Below are 16,597 nucleotides of genomic sequence, written 5' to 3'. Positions count from 1 at the left end.
ATCGAAGTTTTATTAGGAATTAATAAAAACCATCTACATGAATCCGGTAGAAAATGTCAAGCAAATACATAAATTAAGCTGCCAAAACTAGCTAGATCATCATCCTATATAAACATCAGTCCAGTAATAATACTTAAGTTCCCTCATCAAGTTAAAGATCAGTCGTCAGACTCTTCATTGCCATCATTATCATCAGGATTATTATTTGGGACACTTATCAGGATTATTATTTGGGACACTATCGGGAAGATGCACATACGACTCTTGGTAAAAGCTATAACTACTAGGATCCAATTGAGATGGACAACTCATCCACAGATCCTCTTGGAATTCACTCGGTTCATTTAGATAGTTAGACCCAAAGACTGTCTGATCTGTGGAATTATCCGCCCAGTTGGGCCATCCAATTGGTGGAACCATCGTGGCAGGAAGATCAAGAGGACTTGCATAATTGAAGTAGTCATTGAAAGTAGCCCCAGTATCAAGAGCATGAGCGTTACTGCATTGAGCAGCAGATTCTGGCTGCTGGAACCCATTTTGGAAGGTACTGGCCGTGGTGATCTGCATATTATCCCAGGCACCTATTATTGGTACTTCAACATCAGCAATGGCGGCAGCTTCGAGATTTCCACAATTGATCTTATCTATATGCTCATCATCTCCCCTATCATAATCATCTAGCATAGAAGTTGAACCAACCATCGCAGGAACATTATCTTCAATTTGAATTTTGATTGATTTAACGGGTTTTTTATAAATCCTGCATAAGACCCAGTCATCCAACTGCATGGTACAAGATTTAGTGCTGATGATGGTCAGTTTTTGAGAATAGAATTAAGAGCCTTAAAATGAACATATATATTAATTAGTAAAAGGATGAAAAACTACATACCCTCATGCCATTTGAGCCTCTTTCGCTACAGGGTGAATCCTCGACTCTAAATTCGTGCATAATCCAGTTGGTTTTTTTACCCTTTGGAGCCTTTCCTATATAAAAAACCAATGCCTTCCTATACCCAACTACGGTTCCCTTGGATTTGATTTTCCTATCAGCTCCGGTGGCTTTCCAATATCCATCACCAGCAGCTCGATTTGGCCGTCTTCCATTTCGATACTTTCGATCTCTTGGGGTGAAAATGTATAATTGATCTTCTTGATAATCCTTGTATTTTGCTTTTAATGGAAGAAATTCAAGTGTTACTTTCTAGTTCAACTTTTGATCTTTAATATGAAATAGTCTTAATTTAAGCTCAAAGTATGGAATGTCATGACTGTATGCACCACATGCAATATGCACTCACAAGCAAGATAATTAGTTCTACTTGATTAATTGCACATGATTCAGTCAAACAAAATGAAGCACTGTCAAACGCAATGAATTAAACAAAATTGAAGCGGAACATGAGTCAGAGTTAGCAAGTTGAGTACCATGAATATTTGTTTAATTTCATATATTTATTCTCTTCTAGTTTTGCTAAGTGCATTCGACATGGAAAGAAGAAGAAGATGGTTGATATCAGGAATGTTAGTTCCAAGAAAAACAAGCACATCAAGAAAATTAAGGTATCTGCACGATATCTACCATGATTCTCACATTCAGATTATAAATAATTAGCAAGAAACAAACTTTATATCATGCAAAGATATGTTCAAACCTCCACGATCAGTACAATAAAATCAGTACTACCTACCTGCAAGAAAATCTGGATTATGTGCATATAGATTAACCTCCACTATTTTGTTAATTGGAAGGGGCTGGTTCCATACTTTTTTCTCCAAGTAAAAGACGATGAGCTCTTCGTCTGTTGGGAAGAATCTGTACCCGGGAGGTTTGTTAAAAAATCCAGCTTGTTCCTTAGTCTTGTTGTTGCTATTGAAATTGCCGTTCTCAACCTCCATGGCACGAAGTAATTGCAGCAGACTCTTCTCTCTGTTTTTAATAGAGTGGTGGTAGCGCCAATAGTGTATAATTCTTCTTTTTAAATATTTGAATCAATAGTCCACTTCTACCGATTTTTGAGTCTTCAGACTTATCCTTCGGTTTGGATTGTTTTTCCTTTTTTTTTGGATACTTCCAGGATTTATCTCAAGAATATAACTGATCCATACTTCAAAAATTATATAATGATCAGTGACGACCTTGAGTATGTGCCCATATATAATTTTTTAAATGGTGCCTTATTCAGTTATTTTTTTTTTTTTTTGATAAACACCTTATTCAGTTATTAACTACAATAAAATTAGATGCAGATAAAACAGTAGAGAGTGCAGAATATGCTCAAATTATCATCGAGATAATGTCAACGTACAACGATTAATTCAATTTAACTTAAATTATTATTATCTTTCGTCTGTAGATATATGTTACATTATTTCTATCTGTAGATATAACATAAAACTTTTTGTATCAAGTTAATAATGTGTATAAGTATGATAAGAATTTATCCCTTGATTTAGCAGTACTCTTCCTTCGTGATAACAATCAATCCCTTAATTTAATTACTTAATAATCATGAAGTTAATCATGATTTTGTTCATAATTCGACAAATCCAAATCAAAGGCAATCTTAGCAATGTTAATCAATCTTATATGTATTTTTAAACTAGAAAAAAGAACTTATAGAAAAATAAATAAATATACACTACTAATTCAAATATTTAAAATTATTAAAAAATAATTATAAACATTATAGAATTATAGTCTATATAGAGTGCATTTTTATGTTGTCATATACTAGTATAACAGTGTTTCACTTCAAAATAGTAACCCGTAAATGGTTATGCAAAAGATGTGATTTCGTATATGTATATGCATAGATCAATACTAATGCTCTAAGTGGTTAATGTACCATGTTCTTATAGCTATATTATATTGATTTTTACGTCGCCATTATAAGTGATTTGTTAACACACCTATTTATGTGTAACAAAACTCTTTACATACATATGGAAAATGATTAACGTACTATCTTCTTATAGCTATATTAATTGAAGTGTAATTTTATAAAATTAAAATTTATTTTTAATAAAATTTTATAATATAATAAAAAATTTAATTTTTTTAAATCTCAAAAAAATAATAATATTAAAAAATAATATTTTATTCAAATTTTAACTTTTATCTCTACTCACATCATCTTAACTCACTATCCAAACCTTAAGTTGTGGTTGAAAAAGAAAAAAATTAAAATTATATATCTTGCGAATCAATAATTGTTAAATAGATAAACATTTTTAAAAATAATATTATACTTTATTAGCATAATATTAATTCGGAATGTAATATATGTGCATATATATTCTTTTGATCAGACTTTGACCAAATTATGATATTTAGTCATAGGAAGCAATACTTGCGCATTTTATTATTGCAAAAAGGTTGGTTGAAGTAAGCGCGCCGATGGCTCGAACCGAAAGGCAAAAAGGCCGGGATTTCTTATGTATTGAACATCTCCCGGAGCATCTTTATTAGTTTGGTCAAATTTATTTTTAAAATTTAACTAATATCATGCTTCTTTATATTTATCTCTTTCATTTAAATTTAATCTCCACATCTAACTAACCTCTTGACTTCCCTTTTCATTTTTTTTTTTAGGGATGTGTTTTGTAAAAGACTATTATACTCACAAAAAAAATTATATAAAAAGAATTTTATAAATTGATATAGTTTCATATAATCTATTAAATCTATTTTACTATAAAAATAATTTTTTAATTTGACAAATTATATAAAAATACGTTAATTTATGAGATTATTTTTATATAATCTTGTTCATAAATCTGCATCGATATTCCTTATTTGGAATAGAGTAGTAGATCGTCCTTATCGAGAGGAAATTTTTAGAACTTGGATCAGGACTGAGCACACCTCATAAAGGCTGAGCTCAATTGTCATATCCAACACTCAACGAGGGTTGGGTGACCTATGTGTTTGCTGTTTTTTTTTTTTTTAGGAAAAATAAATTTATAAACTAAAATGAATTTATAACATATTTATAATGTAGCTACCGTGAACTTTTAAATTAACTTTTTTATCGTACCGTTACTCTGCAAAATAATGCTACCTATAGTAGTAAGAATATGCAAATGATATACAATCGTTTTAAAAAATAAAATAAAATTTATTATTAAAAAATTAATTTAATTTTATATAAATATCGTATTTTTCTGCACAACACTACTCACTCCCTGATAAGGGAATGGATGTTGCTGGACATGATCAACATCATGCCGAACAAACTATGAAGGAAAAAACCACACAGCTACAGCAAGAAGCCTCTGGAATGATTCTCCAATAACAAAAATATTCGTGTGCTTCCCAAGTCTTAGCATTAATATTGGATTCATATTTTTATCTTTAAAATTTGATGAAAAATACATATTTTTCATAAATCTAAAACTTCTTTATCCATAATCTTATATTGGATTAGCTATTGGATTAATCAAAATAATAATATAATATTATTTTATTAATAATAATATTTTAATTTATTTTTTTTTATATTTTATAATCATATTAATTATATATTAATTAATAATTTAATTTGATACTTAAATTATTATTCGTGTGCTTCCCAAGTCTGTAATACAACTTTTTTTCTTTACCCTTTTCATATAAATAGGACTGAAATAGTCACTGTATTCTAACAATGAAAATTTGAAATATACTCCGTAATGAAATATTACTCGATGAGGAATTTCTTTTGGGTAATGATAGATTTGCAATATGTAGTGATAGGGTTCAGAGCATTAGCATTGTATTGACTATTATATTTTTCAAATTTTGATTAATACGTAACTTTTTTATTTTTTTACTAATCATTCAAAATTTAAAGTCTACATTAGATTATTCATTACTCTCTATAATAATAAAATTTTATTATTTTTTATTATTTATATTTTTTTAATTAATTTATATTTTATTTTCATAATCTTCAATGACTCAACAATTATATTTGTTTTCATTTTCATAATCTAACAATCTATAATATAATAATCTCATATGTATATAGATGGTAAAATTTCATATGAATAAAAATACCAAATTTATAATATAATAATCTCAAAAAATACTTTTAGACTTTCTATAGTTCTTTTCATATTTGAAAAGAAGAATAGATTTACTGTAACTTATATTTTGGATGAAAACAATTTAACTAATTCAATGTGGAGCAAATATATATGATATTTACTAAATTTGAAGATGAAAAGGCATTTGGCTAATCCAATGACAATTTATAGTGTATTTATTTTTTAAAATATTTTTTTAACATCCTTAATTATAAAAAAAATTAAAAAAATCTATATAATTTTATTAATAGTTACTTCTTTAACCATTAAATAAAATTAAAAATTAAAAAAATCAAATATCTCCAATTTTCCATTTACAATTCTTTTATTACTATTTTATTACTCTTAATGTATTTTTTTTTTCGTTTCAGTATTTTTTTTAAAATTTTTAATTATTTAAAAATTTTAAAAAATATATAATTTTATTAATGATCACTTTCTTGTCCATTCAATAAAATTTCTTAACTATTTAATAAAAAAAATTAATAAAAGAGCAGTAGAAAAATTGACTTCAAACATCTCGTCTGCATCACTGCACCTTTCCCTTTCAACGACTGCATCACTGCATTTCACTTTGGGTAGTGATAGACTTCCTATCCATTTATTATTTATGATGTTTTTATTTTTTTATTATTTTATTTTTAATATTTTTAATTATTAAAAAAAATTAAAAAAAATATATAAACTTATTACTAGTCACTTTTTTAACCATTAAATAAAATAAAAAATTAAAAAAATCAAATACAAAAAAATAATAAAAAAATAATAAGAAGATAATAACCTATTATTTTTTTTTCTTATAGGTTGGTAACGAATGAGTGTGCCGTTTCTTGAAAAAAAAACATTAATCTTTTCATTAAATTTGTCCTTTTAATTCATCATTCGTTGCACTATTACCGAGTCTATCTTTTTTCATGAATGAATGTGCCGGCTCTTAGTGTATTTCGAATCGTTTAAATTTGGATCACTACAAGAAAATTACTTATTTGCGATCAGTTAATTCCAGCGAAATGACTATTTACAATTAAAATTAGTTGCAAAAAATCTTTTAATCGCAATAAATTGATCGCAAAAGCCCCTTTTTCTTGTAGTCAATGGAGGTCGGCGTCTGTCTATAGTCTATTATTATTATTTTTAGTGTGGTGTTGTTTTATCTGTACAATATAGAAAAAATCTCTAGAGAGATTAAAAAGAGGATTCTGCCTAGATAATTTTGAGACTATTTTTAGATAAAATAGAGGTGTTTTTTTTATTGGAGTTTTGAGCTCAACCACTTGTGCAGAGTTGGTTCAGATTATAAGACGATCAGTTGAACTGTTGTATCTTAGAGGAATCAAGTTAAGATAAGTTCTGCTGCACCGATTAATTTGAGAATTTATACACCGCAGATAACTTGAATCTCCTTAAAGATAGCGATATTTTCGTGCCTCAGTCCAAACTGGATTCGTTTTAATTTTAATTTAATTGTAATTTTTATTATATTATTGTGTATTTAACCAACAAATTTCATTAAAATTTATTTGAATATAAAATATAAGTTGAGATATTTGTTTAAATATATATAATAGGTTGATATGAATTTTAAACTTTTATTAGGAGTTGAAAAAATAATCAATCTCATCAAAAATTTAGTATTAATATACGTTGGGATAAGATCAAAATAACTATTTCCATAAAAAAAAAAACCAAAATAACAAAAGTAGGCGAAGATAGATATTGTCATTAGGGCTGCAACCCAATACCATCTGTAACACTCCGCTCATTCCTTCTAACGTACATTCTTTTTTTCTGATGTAAGATTCCTTCCTTCTTACATAAGCAAGTGTTGAGGACGGAAATTATGTAAACCGCCCGCCCCTTCTCTCTAATGCCCAGTGTTTTAAATGTACTGGAAATATTCATAAAGAGTATTTCCAGTGTTATTGAACTTAACTTGATTTTAAATACGACAATCATAATATTCTTGAAGAGCTCCAAAAATATTATAATTGTCAGAAATCATTTTAATATCATTATTAAAATGATTTCAACTATTTAAGATATTCTGAGATTTAAATTATGTTGAAAGTTTTTATTAATTAAATAGTTTTATTCTCTTTAATATGTTAAGTGAGACTTCATTTTATTAATGATGAAGGAATATTATTTTATAAACTAAAGTTAGTTTAAAATAATATTCTACCTTACTTCCTCTAAACACTTTTAATTAAGTTAATAGTTAATGCATTTTAAATCAGTGTTTGAGATCCATTGTTAGATCATTATGTGGATCCCCAGACGAAGGGACTGGGTTAAATACCCAGACCCCCTCTCTTTCTCCTCACTTTTCTCAGCTCTCTCTCTCTCCTCCCTCAGCTCACGCGTACAACGTACGCCTCCCCTCTCTCTCGCCGATTGCTCCACCCCTCAGCCCGACTCCGCCGTGCGTCGGTAGACCTCACTGCCGCCACCACTGGCACCACCTCCCTCCGGTGAGTCCTCCCATGCCGATATCTCTCTCTCTGCTAGCCGTGCACAGCCCGAACGGGCTTAGTGCTTATCGCGCCACCGTGCGCCGTCTTCCGACGCCACCACCTCCACTACAGCTTCCCCTCCCACCGACCATCCTTCTCCACCGAAGTTGGCCTCCACCGTGCAGCCCACCCTCTCCCCTCACGGTAAGTAGCCGAAATGGGTCTTTAACCCATTTCCCCACCGTGTGCTGTCGTACACGGCCACCCACGGCCACCAAGCACCGCCATGGATCTCCCCTCCCCTCCCCTCCCCCTTCCTCCTCCACGTGACCCATGGCCAGAAGCCTCTCTCCACCGCACGGGCTCTATCCCTCCTTCACGCACGGATTTCCCCTTTTCCACTGCCGTGCACCACCCACGGTGAGTGACCACCCTCTCTAGCATCCTCAGGCCACCACCGACCCATCCCGACCACCCTTGGCACCAATCTGCCACCCATGCACGCACACTCTCTCTCACTCTCCCACGACTTCTCCTCCGTCGTGCGGCCAGATCCACAGCCGTGAGTCACCATGGCGCCACCTCGACGCTACCACGAGTTCCACCGCACCTCCCTTAGCTGAACCCTAGGTCCAAACCACCACTTTGAGTGATGGGTAGTCACTACACGTGATGGATAGCCACTGTGCGTGGCTGATCGCCACTGTACACGGATAGATCCGTCGTGTTACGCTCCTTGCCACCATCACAATGCCACCACGAGCCATTCGAAGACCACACCTAGCTATCCAAAAGCCTAAACAGTCATCGTACGCGGTTTAGCCACCATGTACGACCCTTCCGACGTCTTCGACCGTGATGGTCAACGAGCAACGCACGGGTTATCCCGTCGATGGTATAACTCTCTATCCCTCGTCTTTATGTTAGATATTGATTAGTTGATTGGTTGTAGACCGTACTGTTAGTATTTGTGGAGTTGTGGTATTGTGATGTGCTATGTAATGAAGTGTTGGGCAATCTATGTAGTGTGCTGTGAAGTGTTGGGCGTAATTGAGAAGTGTGTTGTGTAGTGTTGTAGACTGTATTGTAATTGTGGCATGGTGTATGTGGAATGGAAAGAGTACACACTAAGTGTACTTCGCGTGGCGTGATGTGTATGAAGGGAATACATTTGGAATGTACTCCGTATGGCGGAGTAATGCACCATGTGGCGGATATGCCATAATAGTGATGTGGCATGTGGAACGGGAAGAGTACACGCTAAGTGTACTCTGTGTGGCGTATGATATATGAAGGGAGTACATATGGAATGTACTCCATGTGGCGGAGTGATGCATCATATGGCATGTATGTCATAATGGTGATGTGGCGTGATATGTATGAGGGAGTACGCATGGAGTGTACTCCATGAGGTGTAGCAATAAGCCGTGTGGCGTGTCGCAGTGATAGGGATGGTTGTGTGATTGATGGGAGTAGAACATAGTGAATAGTGTCAGGAACTATGGAATAGTGTCCCGGAGTAATTGTGAAGTGATCTGTAGTCTAAGATGACGGGTGTCATCGTGTTGGAATTATGGCTAAGAATATGGATGAAGTAACGGAATAAGTGTGAGAGTACGCAGCGGAAGCATGATTGGGCAACGTTACTTCGTGATGTGGTTACTGATAGTCGTGCTTGCGATGGTTGAAGTGATAGGGTATGAATGGCGTAACGGAAACGTGACGAGATGTCACGATGTGTCGGGAGTACGTGAGGAACCGTACTCATGATGAGTTAGGAATTGACGTGGCAGGATATTGGGTGACGCAACATGGTCACGGTGTAGTTTCGGAATAGTCTCGAGCTGTATGACGTGACATAAGACGTGGTTATGAATGAAGTCTTGTCGTGTTAAGTGTTGGGATGAACTATCGAAAGGGACGGGTAGTATGAAGAGTCATGCTAGCAGGGTTAAGAGAAGGTTGGTATCGGAGTATGGCCCTTGTCCCTCCAAGCTGGTAATCAACGTGTTATATATGTTGATCTTAGGCGATAAGGGGTAAAATACATGTGTAATATGGTGAGACACATGTGCCAGACGGATTTACCATATGTAATGGGTAATCCGCCCTGAGTATAATTGCACGTTGCTTAAGCCTCAGAGTTGGCTTAGAGATGTGTGATTTGTATGAATGAGAATGAGGATTAGTATGGGCTAAGATACATGAAGATAGTGACGGGTGGACTGTCTAAGGAAGGGATGCGTGACTTAGTCGGTCCGAGTCATGTATCGAGATGAGTTCAATAAGGAGAGTAAGACAAAGGTCTTAGTGTCTTAATCCTAAGGTGAATCATGGGTTCAATTTAGTGGATGAGCACGCGAGGCAAGACTTGAGTTGGAAGATGTGGTGACCGTAATGGGTCCCCAAAGGTTTTAACATATTAAGGAACACGTAAGAACATGAGATAGAAGGAGAGTATTCTAAGTGAAGTGTAGCTTATGTTTCCTAAGTTTAAGTTGCTTATGCATTAGATAGAGAATGACGTTAAGGTTATGTGTATGCATGTAGGTTGCCATCTGACAAACACATGAATGGACTGCATGATATGCAAGTAGCATGGAGTCCAGGTAAGCGTTACGTTCATACTCTTCTAGAGTTTTCCAATATACAAGAAACGCCTTTCCTTTAAAATGTTTTAAGAAAAGAACGAAAGACATTTTAAGAAAGAAAATGCTAAGTGTTCAAATGTATAAGTATGTACGGCCCCTCCTTGGCAGCCCCTCTTTACGCACCCAAAGTATTAATTGCACGCATGTGAATGAATGACTATACGGTGTATCTATTGTATGCATTTTCTAAGAAAATAAACGAACCGATGTTTTATGATCATAAAACGATTTTTCTTATGAAACGATGTTTTCCTACGAAAAAGAATGTTTTATCACGAAAGGCAAAGAAAGGCATGAAAATAGATGCTTTCATGGATCCTACGAACTGACGCTCTCATGGACGCCATGAGGTAATGCTTGTGGACACCATGAGAGACGATATTGAAGGTGATGCTTGTGGATGCCATGAAGGCCGACATTTTAAATGTTCTACGATGCCACGAACGGACGTTTTACGAATGCCATGAAAAGATGACTTTATGCACCTGCTTTTAAAAGAACGATACTTTCTCACGAAAATGAATGTTTTCTCATGAAAGGACATGTTACATGAAAGATAAGAAAAGAATGAAAACTCTAGCTCTTTAGAGCTAGTATGAATGAAAGAAATGAAAGGATTGAATAAACTGAATGTTTAATGTATGAAAATATGTAACGGCCACATGAATGTATGAAAAATGGGTACCCAATGAATGAATGGGCAGATTGGAATGCCGGGCAGTAGTGCTGGTAGTGCAGCCAGTGCTGCAACCTAACGGATGAGATTCCAACCCGCGGCCACGGGCGAATCCATTGGCCATAGGGCCTCTAACCCTAACACACGGGGCGTAACAGTGTGCACCGGCCTATGAAAGTCATAAGAAAGAATGTATGCATGCATGAATGTATGAATGCAAGAATGCACGAGAGCACGACTCTTTAAGAAATGAAGGTACTGAAGGGAGAAACGTTTTATGAAAAGAAAGACTATTAAAGAAAAACCCCGTCCAGTGACGTTTTCAAAAGAACGCACGTATGACATGTATGCATGCATGTAATAGTATGTACGAATGATGAATACATGAATGAAAACCTATGTTATGATATTTTAACTATATGAAGTAATGCTTACGAGTTTTCGACTTATTTTAGTTTTATGTATGCCCCTCCCCCCACTGTAATTGAAAGGCCAGGACGGACATGGCCCATGGGGAAGAGCACGGAAGTCTAGGCATGCGTTTTAAATGTATGAGAGGCTTTTTTATTATTAAGATTGATGTTTTCTGCTGTAATCCTCTTTCATTGTTAAAGCACTTTTTATTTTATAAACCTGAAGTCTTGCACCCTAGGTATGTAAGTGAAAAGTTTTAAATGGAACGGTAATTTCCATCGTCCTTTCAAAAATATTTTACAAAAAGTCCCACCACAAGGACAGACATTACACCATCCAACCGGGTCTGGACCCAGCCCGATCCAAACCGATGCTGTTTGCGCACCAAACCGGTTCGACCCGACCCGTACTGTACGGGTTTGGTCAGGTTTTCAGTTTTTCCCTTTTTATTTTAAAAACGTTGTGACCTGTCTTCATTTGATTTTTCTCTGCAACCTGTTTTTTTATTTTGAGAATGAAGAAGGAAGGACGCTGATAATAACCCAAGAAATCCCAACGATGTATATAAAGAATCAAAGAACAACATAAGAGAAGATGAAGGAAGTGAAGGGCTGCGCTTCATTTCTCAAACCCCATCGTTAATCAAGGATTATGGTTCATCGTCAGTGAGTTGTCATTAATTTTTGTTGTGTGATTGTGTGTTCTCTATTTTTGCTTAAATTTTTAGGATAAGATCGATCTACAATTTGACAAGCCATGGAAAGCCACAGTCGAGCGTTACCCAGATTGATCCCTCCACCCCTTTTGAAAATCCTCTCAAAGGATTCAGCAGTAGATGATAGGAAAATATCACTGTTTATCCAAGTGATTTTGGTCGCATTTTGTCAGACCCAAGCAGAAAACTTAAATCTTACTGTGAGAGTGAGAGAGAGAGAGAGAGAGAGAGAGAGAGAGAACGCACCTCTGCGACCGGAGATGGATAACGGCGACAATGACTAGGGTTTCTGCAGTGGAGAGAAGAGTGTTTTCGTCTTCAGTTCTGTGTGTTTTCGTCTTCAGCGTCATTAGTTCAGTGTGTTTTCGTCCATCTTCAGCGTCTTCAGTTCATAATCGGTTTCGACGGGTTGTTTTATCTAAAACCTGTTATCATACATTTGACTCGATGAACCCGTCTTTCATGGGTTGGGGAAGTCGGTTTTTTCGGACGGATTGGGCTTACAGGCCATTCTGCATAGCCCTAATTGTCATGATCAATGCAACATCAATGCATATTTTGCTAGCCAACACGTTTCCCATGCATAATTTATATATAAACTAATAGATGAAAAAAACAAAAAAGGTTGTTATCTGTAAGTGGCTTACAATTTCTTATACGCCAGTCATCTGATTCACGTTTTGTCTTTTGGTTGACAACAAGACTTTGCATGTGATGTTTTTCTTCAATTTTTTAGTGATTTTTGTATCGCATGCACTATGCAACTCTGCACGAGCCCTTTTGAGCGCTTTTCTAAGAAGAATATTATTACTTGTGCAACACGATTTGTTTTTATCTTCTCATTATTTTATAAAATGATATATTAATAAGAGCACTCCATTTGACCGCTAGGTCATTTTTATCTTCTTCTTTTTTCTTTTTCTTCTTTTTTTTTTATCTTTTCATATTTTTTTATTTAAATATTTTTAAAAAATATAAAAAAATACATCAATACATTAAAAATTACTTTTTTAATCATTAAGAAAAAAAAATTAAATACACAAGTGGTCAAAATGAGTAGGCAAAGTGAGAGCAAACTAGCATTTTCTTATTAATAATGGATACTGTAAAGATCAGCACAATTAATAAGAAAAATAAAATATTAATTTCTTGTTTGGATTCAGAAAATGTTTCATCTCATCTCATCATTATAAATTTCTTAAATTACTGCACAAAATATAATAAACAATTCAACTTTTTCAAATCTCAATTCAACTTTTTCAAATCCCAAAACATTAATAATATTAAAAAAAACTATTTTAAAAATATTTTGTTAAATTTTTATTTTTCATCTAAAGTCATCTTATCTCATATCTGAATCCAAACCAACCCTAAATGTAGTGAAGAAAAATTTACAAAAAAAATTATTTCTCTACCTGTTAGTTATTGATAGGCTAAAAATATCAAATTTAAAATTCAAAATTTGAATTTCAAAAGAAAGCTAACAAAATGAGTTTTGTAAGTAAAAATATAAGTACATGTATCTCTACTCAACTTATAATTAGAACAATATTAATTTTTCCTTATATTGTACTTTGGTTTGGATTTATACACATTTCTTCCTAATAATTTATGCTTTTCGATCGGATTGAGAGGGAGTGAGGTTGCGTTGTTAGGTTGCTTTGTGTTTATCAGTATACTGTATATCCCATTTTAATGACACTTTGAAAAAGTATAGGAGTGATTGCTATTTAGCATTTGATTTTGAATAAAATTTTGTTGTAAAATATGGAAAAAATAAATTTAGGGTTTCAAGAAAGAAACACATAAAATAAATCTTAAATATTTATTAATGTATGTGAAATTTTTAAAAAATATCAAATGCACAATAAATTATATAGGATTTACTTCTTATATTTATTTTCTTTCCTCTAAATTTTTTAGTGTAGATAATTGGATAAAAGTATGAATGTGCATGCGATCTGGGTATGTACTGCTGCTGCAGACGTGTGGGGAGGGGAAAATAGCATTTTCAGCAAATGGAGGAGACATTTTTCTGATTTTCAGCTTTTATGGACAGAGTTGGTTACTATTCTTAATAAGGAGAGTATTGAATTGACCTCATTCGTAATGTATCACCTGTGGGCCAGGAGGAATGCTTTCATCTTCCAAAATCAATTTTCGCAGCCAGTCACAGTCACAACAAGGGCTCAGTCGGAGCTCTCTTTGTTTAGAGAGTTCAATACAGCCAACAGGAGTCGAGCTGAAGGCAGTACGACTAGCAGTTTGCTTGGAACCTGGAAGCCTCCTAATCAGCCTTTTGTTAAAGTTAATTTTGATGCAGCATTTATTGAGGGCAATGACAGAATGGGGATGGGGATAATTATTAGAGACCATGCAAGAAGTTTAAAAGCCTGTTTGCATGCCTCAAGGGACCACATTCACTCAGTATTCCAAGCTGAAGGAGTTGCTCTTCATAGAGCTATGGTTTTAGGCCTCGAAAAGTTCGACCGATAAGGTGTAAATATATATATATATATATATATATATTATTTTTTCTTCTTTTTCTGTAATCATATTTTATAGATCTTTAAACATTTTTAAAAAATTAAAAAAAAATACCAATTTACAATATTCACTTTCTTAACTATTAAATAAAAAAAAGTTAAAAATTAAAAATTCAATTGATCACTTTTATCGATTCAACTATTATTTTACTTGAAAAAAAAAAAAAAAAGTACCGGAAGCCACTTGAGACTCCCACCTTTTTATAATGAGTGCTGCATTTTCTTTAAATAAAAAACTTGAAAAGACCTGTATGTAGTAGTATTATTCAGTACTCAAAATATATTTGATAATTATTATTATGTAATGTCTCTTTTTCTATTTTTGAAGGTGCGTGAGTATGACATGCATGCCACCTCACGTGCAAGTGAGTCTCGCATAACCATCTATTTTTAATGGATACTTGAGTAATGAATACTTGCATATTGTTAAGGAAAAAGAATTACTTAATAGATCACTTGAATGCGACACCAAATTAAGAAACCAATATTAGACTTGATTGTACTTGCTATTGAAGAAAGAAGTGTCTAATGATTACAACTTTTTGTTTTTATAGTTCATCTTATCTAATCATTACAATTTTTTTAAATTTTCACACAAAATAAAATAAACAATTCAATTTTTTCAAATATCAAAATAAACATAATAGTAAAAATATATTCTAATAATATTTTATTTAACTTTCAACTTTTACCTCATCTCATCTCATCTCAAAGTGTAAGCAATCTCCCATATATTCCATTTCTAATTGGATATTACGTTCATATAATGCAGGCCTGCACCACTATATATGCACTAAAATAAATCATATATAGATTCCATTCTCTCTCCCTCTCTCTCTCTACCTCTCAAACAAGGTTTAAAAGCAATGCAACTTGTTAAGAGTTTAGCTCCACCTCTGACCATGTGGATTTATTCCTACAAATTTAGAGGGATTTTAAACCTAAAGAATGTTAGAAAATTGAATTACTAAGAACAAGCAAACCAAAACGTACGTATTCTTATTGTTAAGTAGCTCTTGTTGGATTGGTGGGTTCGTAGTTGTTGCTAACTCATAATAAAAGGGTAGAGGGTTGTGGGTTGGCTGTGACGAAAACTGTTTTGTCAATAAAGAGATTTTACAAAAGAAAATCTTATAAACTTATAGTGTTTGATATGGAATGTTAGATTATAAAATATTTTTTGTTGTAAAATAGATCCAAAATATCATATCAAAATACATCATTTTATAAACTTATTTTTATAAGATTTCTTCGTAAATATAGCACTTCTTATTATGAAAACACGAGTGGGAAACTCAACTTTATGTGAATATGTTGATATTGAAAATTACTTTTCGCTGACAAAGGATCGGTAAGGGGTTAGAGGGTATCCAACTTATCCTTAATTTCCTCCGGTTGAGACTTATAGCTGTTGACTAAAATCTTTAAAATATCATGGAATATCCAAAAAGGAAAATAATAGTATGATGGTCAAATATGTCTACCAAATGTGTCCACTCATATATATATATATATATATATATATTTTAACTGTTAAAGAAGTTACTATTAGTGAATTTAGATTTTTTTTTAATCTTTTTCTTAATGGTTATGGATGTTTAAAGAAAAATAAAAGAAAAATAAAAAAACTCATTTGCACTAGTGTGTGAAGAAATTTATGGGCCTAACTCATCTCTTAAAACTGGTTCAATAAGAAATGATTGTTCATTCCTTATAAACAAGCCCAAGACCTTGTCTACTAGCAATGTGAGATTATTACTCAACACCTTTGCAGGCCAGTATTTCTCTTGGTCCTTGTCATGGGGTAAGTAGTGTGGACCCCTATTCGTCCTGTGGCAGGCTCTGATACCATGAAGAAATTCATAAGTCTAACTCATCTCATAAAATCAGCTCAACAAGAGATGATTGTTCATTCCTTATAAATATGCCCAAGACCTTGTCCACAGGTAATTTATGATTATTCCTCAACAATGTACACATTTAGTGGGTACATTTGGTAGGCACCCTAGAATTGTTCATTAAAAAAATGTTTGAACTTCAACAACATTCATGTTTGAAGCCAAATGTTTACC

At 33.5% G+C, this 16,597-nt stretch overlaps 2 protein-coding genes across 2 annotated transcripts; one reads left to right on the top strand and one right to left on the bottom strand.

Annotated features, from left to right (window-relative positions):
- Nucleotides 1–865: 865 nt before the first annotated feature.
- Nucleotides 866–1,899, bottom strand: LOC108994568 (NAC domain-containing protein JA2-like). Its single transcript, XM_035685620.1, has 2 exons — nucleotides 1,692–1,899; nucleotides 866–1,173 (listed from the first exon to the last, which is right to left on the bottom strand). The coding sequence occupies exons 1-2, from the start codon at nucleotides 1,897–1,899 to the stop codon at nucleotides 866–868; spliced, it is 516 nt and encodes a 171-aa protein (XP_035541513.1).
- A 12,024-nt stretch (nucleotides 1,900–13,923) lies between these two features.
- On the top strand, nucleotides 13,924–14,475 carry LOC108994566. The gene has a single exon (XM_018969817.1). It carries the CDS (start codon nucleotides 13,924–13,926, stop codon nucleotides 14,473–14,475), a length of 552 nt encoding a protein of 183 aa, XP_018825362.1.
- Nucleotides 14,476–16,597: the final 2,122 nt, after the last annotated feature.

The sequence above is a fragment of the Juglans regia genome, chromosome 14, assembly GCF_001411555.2.
Source record: "Juglans regia cultivar Chandler chromosome 14, Walnut 2.0, whole genome shotgun sequence".
Taxonomy (NCBI): Eukaryota; Viridiplantae; Streptophyta; class Magnoliopsida; order Fagales; family Juglandaceae; genus Juglans; species Juglans regia.
The sequence above is the reverse complement of the archived record's forward strand: the minus strand, read 5'-3'. Positions and strand labels throughout refer to the sequence as shown.

Coding starts and splice junctions, on each gene's coding strand:
- LOC108994566 (XM_018969817.1), top strand. CDS start 13,924: ATGAATGTGCATGCGATCTGGGTATGTACTGCTGCTGCAGACGTGTGG.
- LOC108994568 (XM_035685620.1), bottom strand. CDS start 1,899: ATGGAGGTTGAGAACGGCAATTTCAATAGCAACAACAAGACTAAGGAA. Junction 1,174..1,691: donor TAATCCAGATTTTCTTGCAG/GTAGGTAGTACT, acceptor TTCCATTAAAAG/CAAAATACAAGGATTATCAA.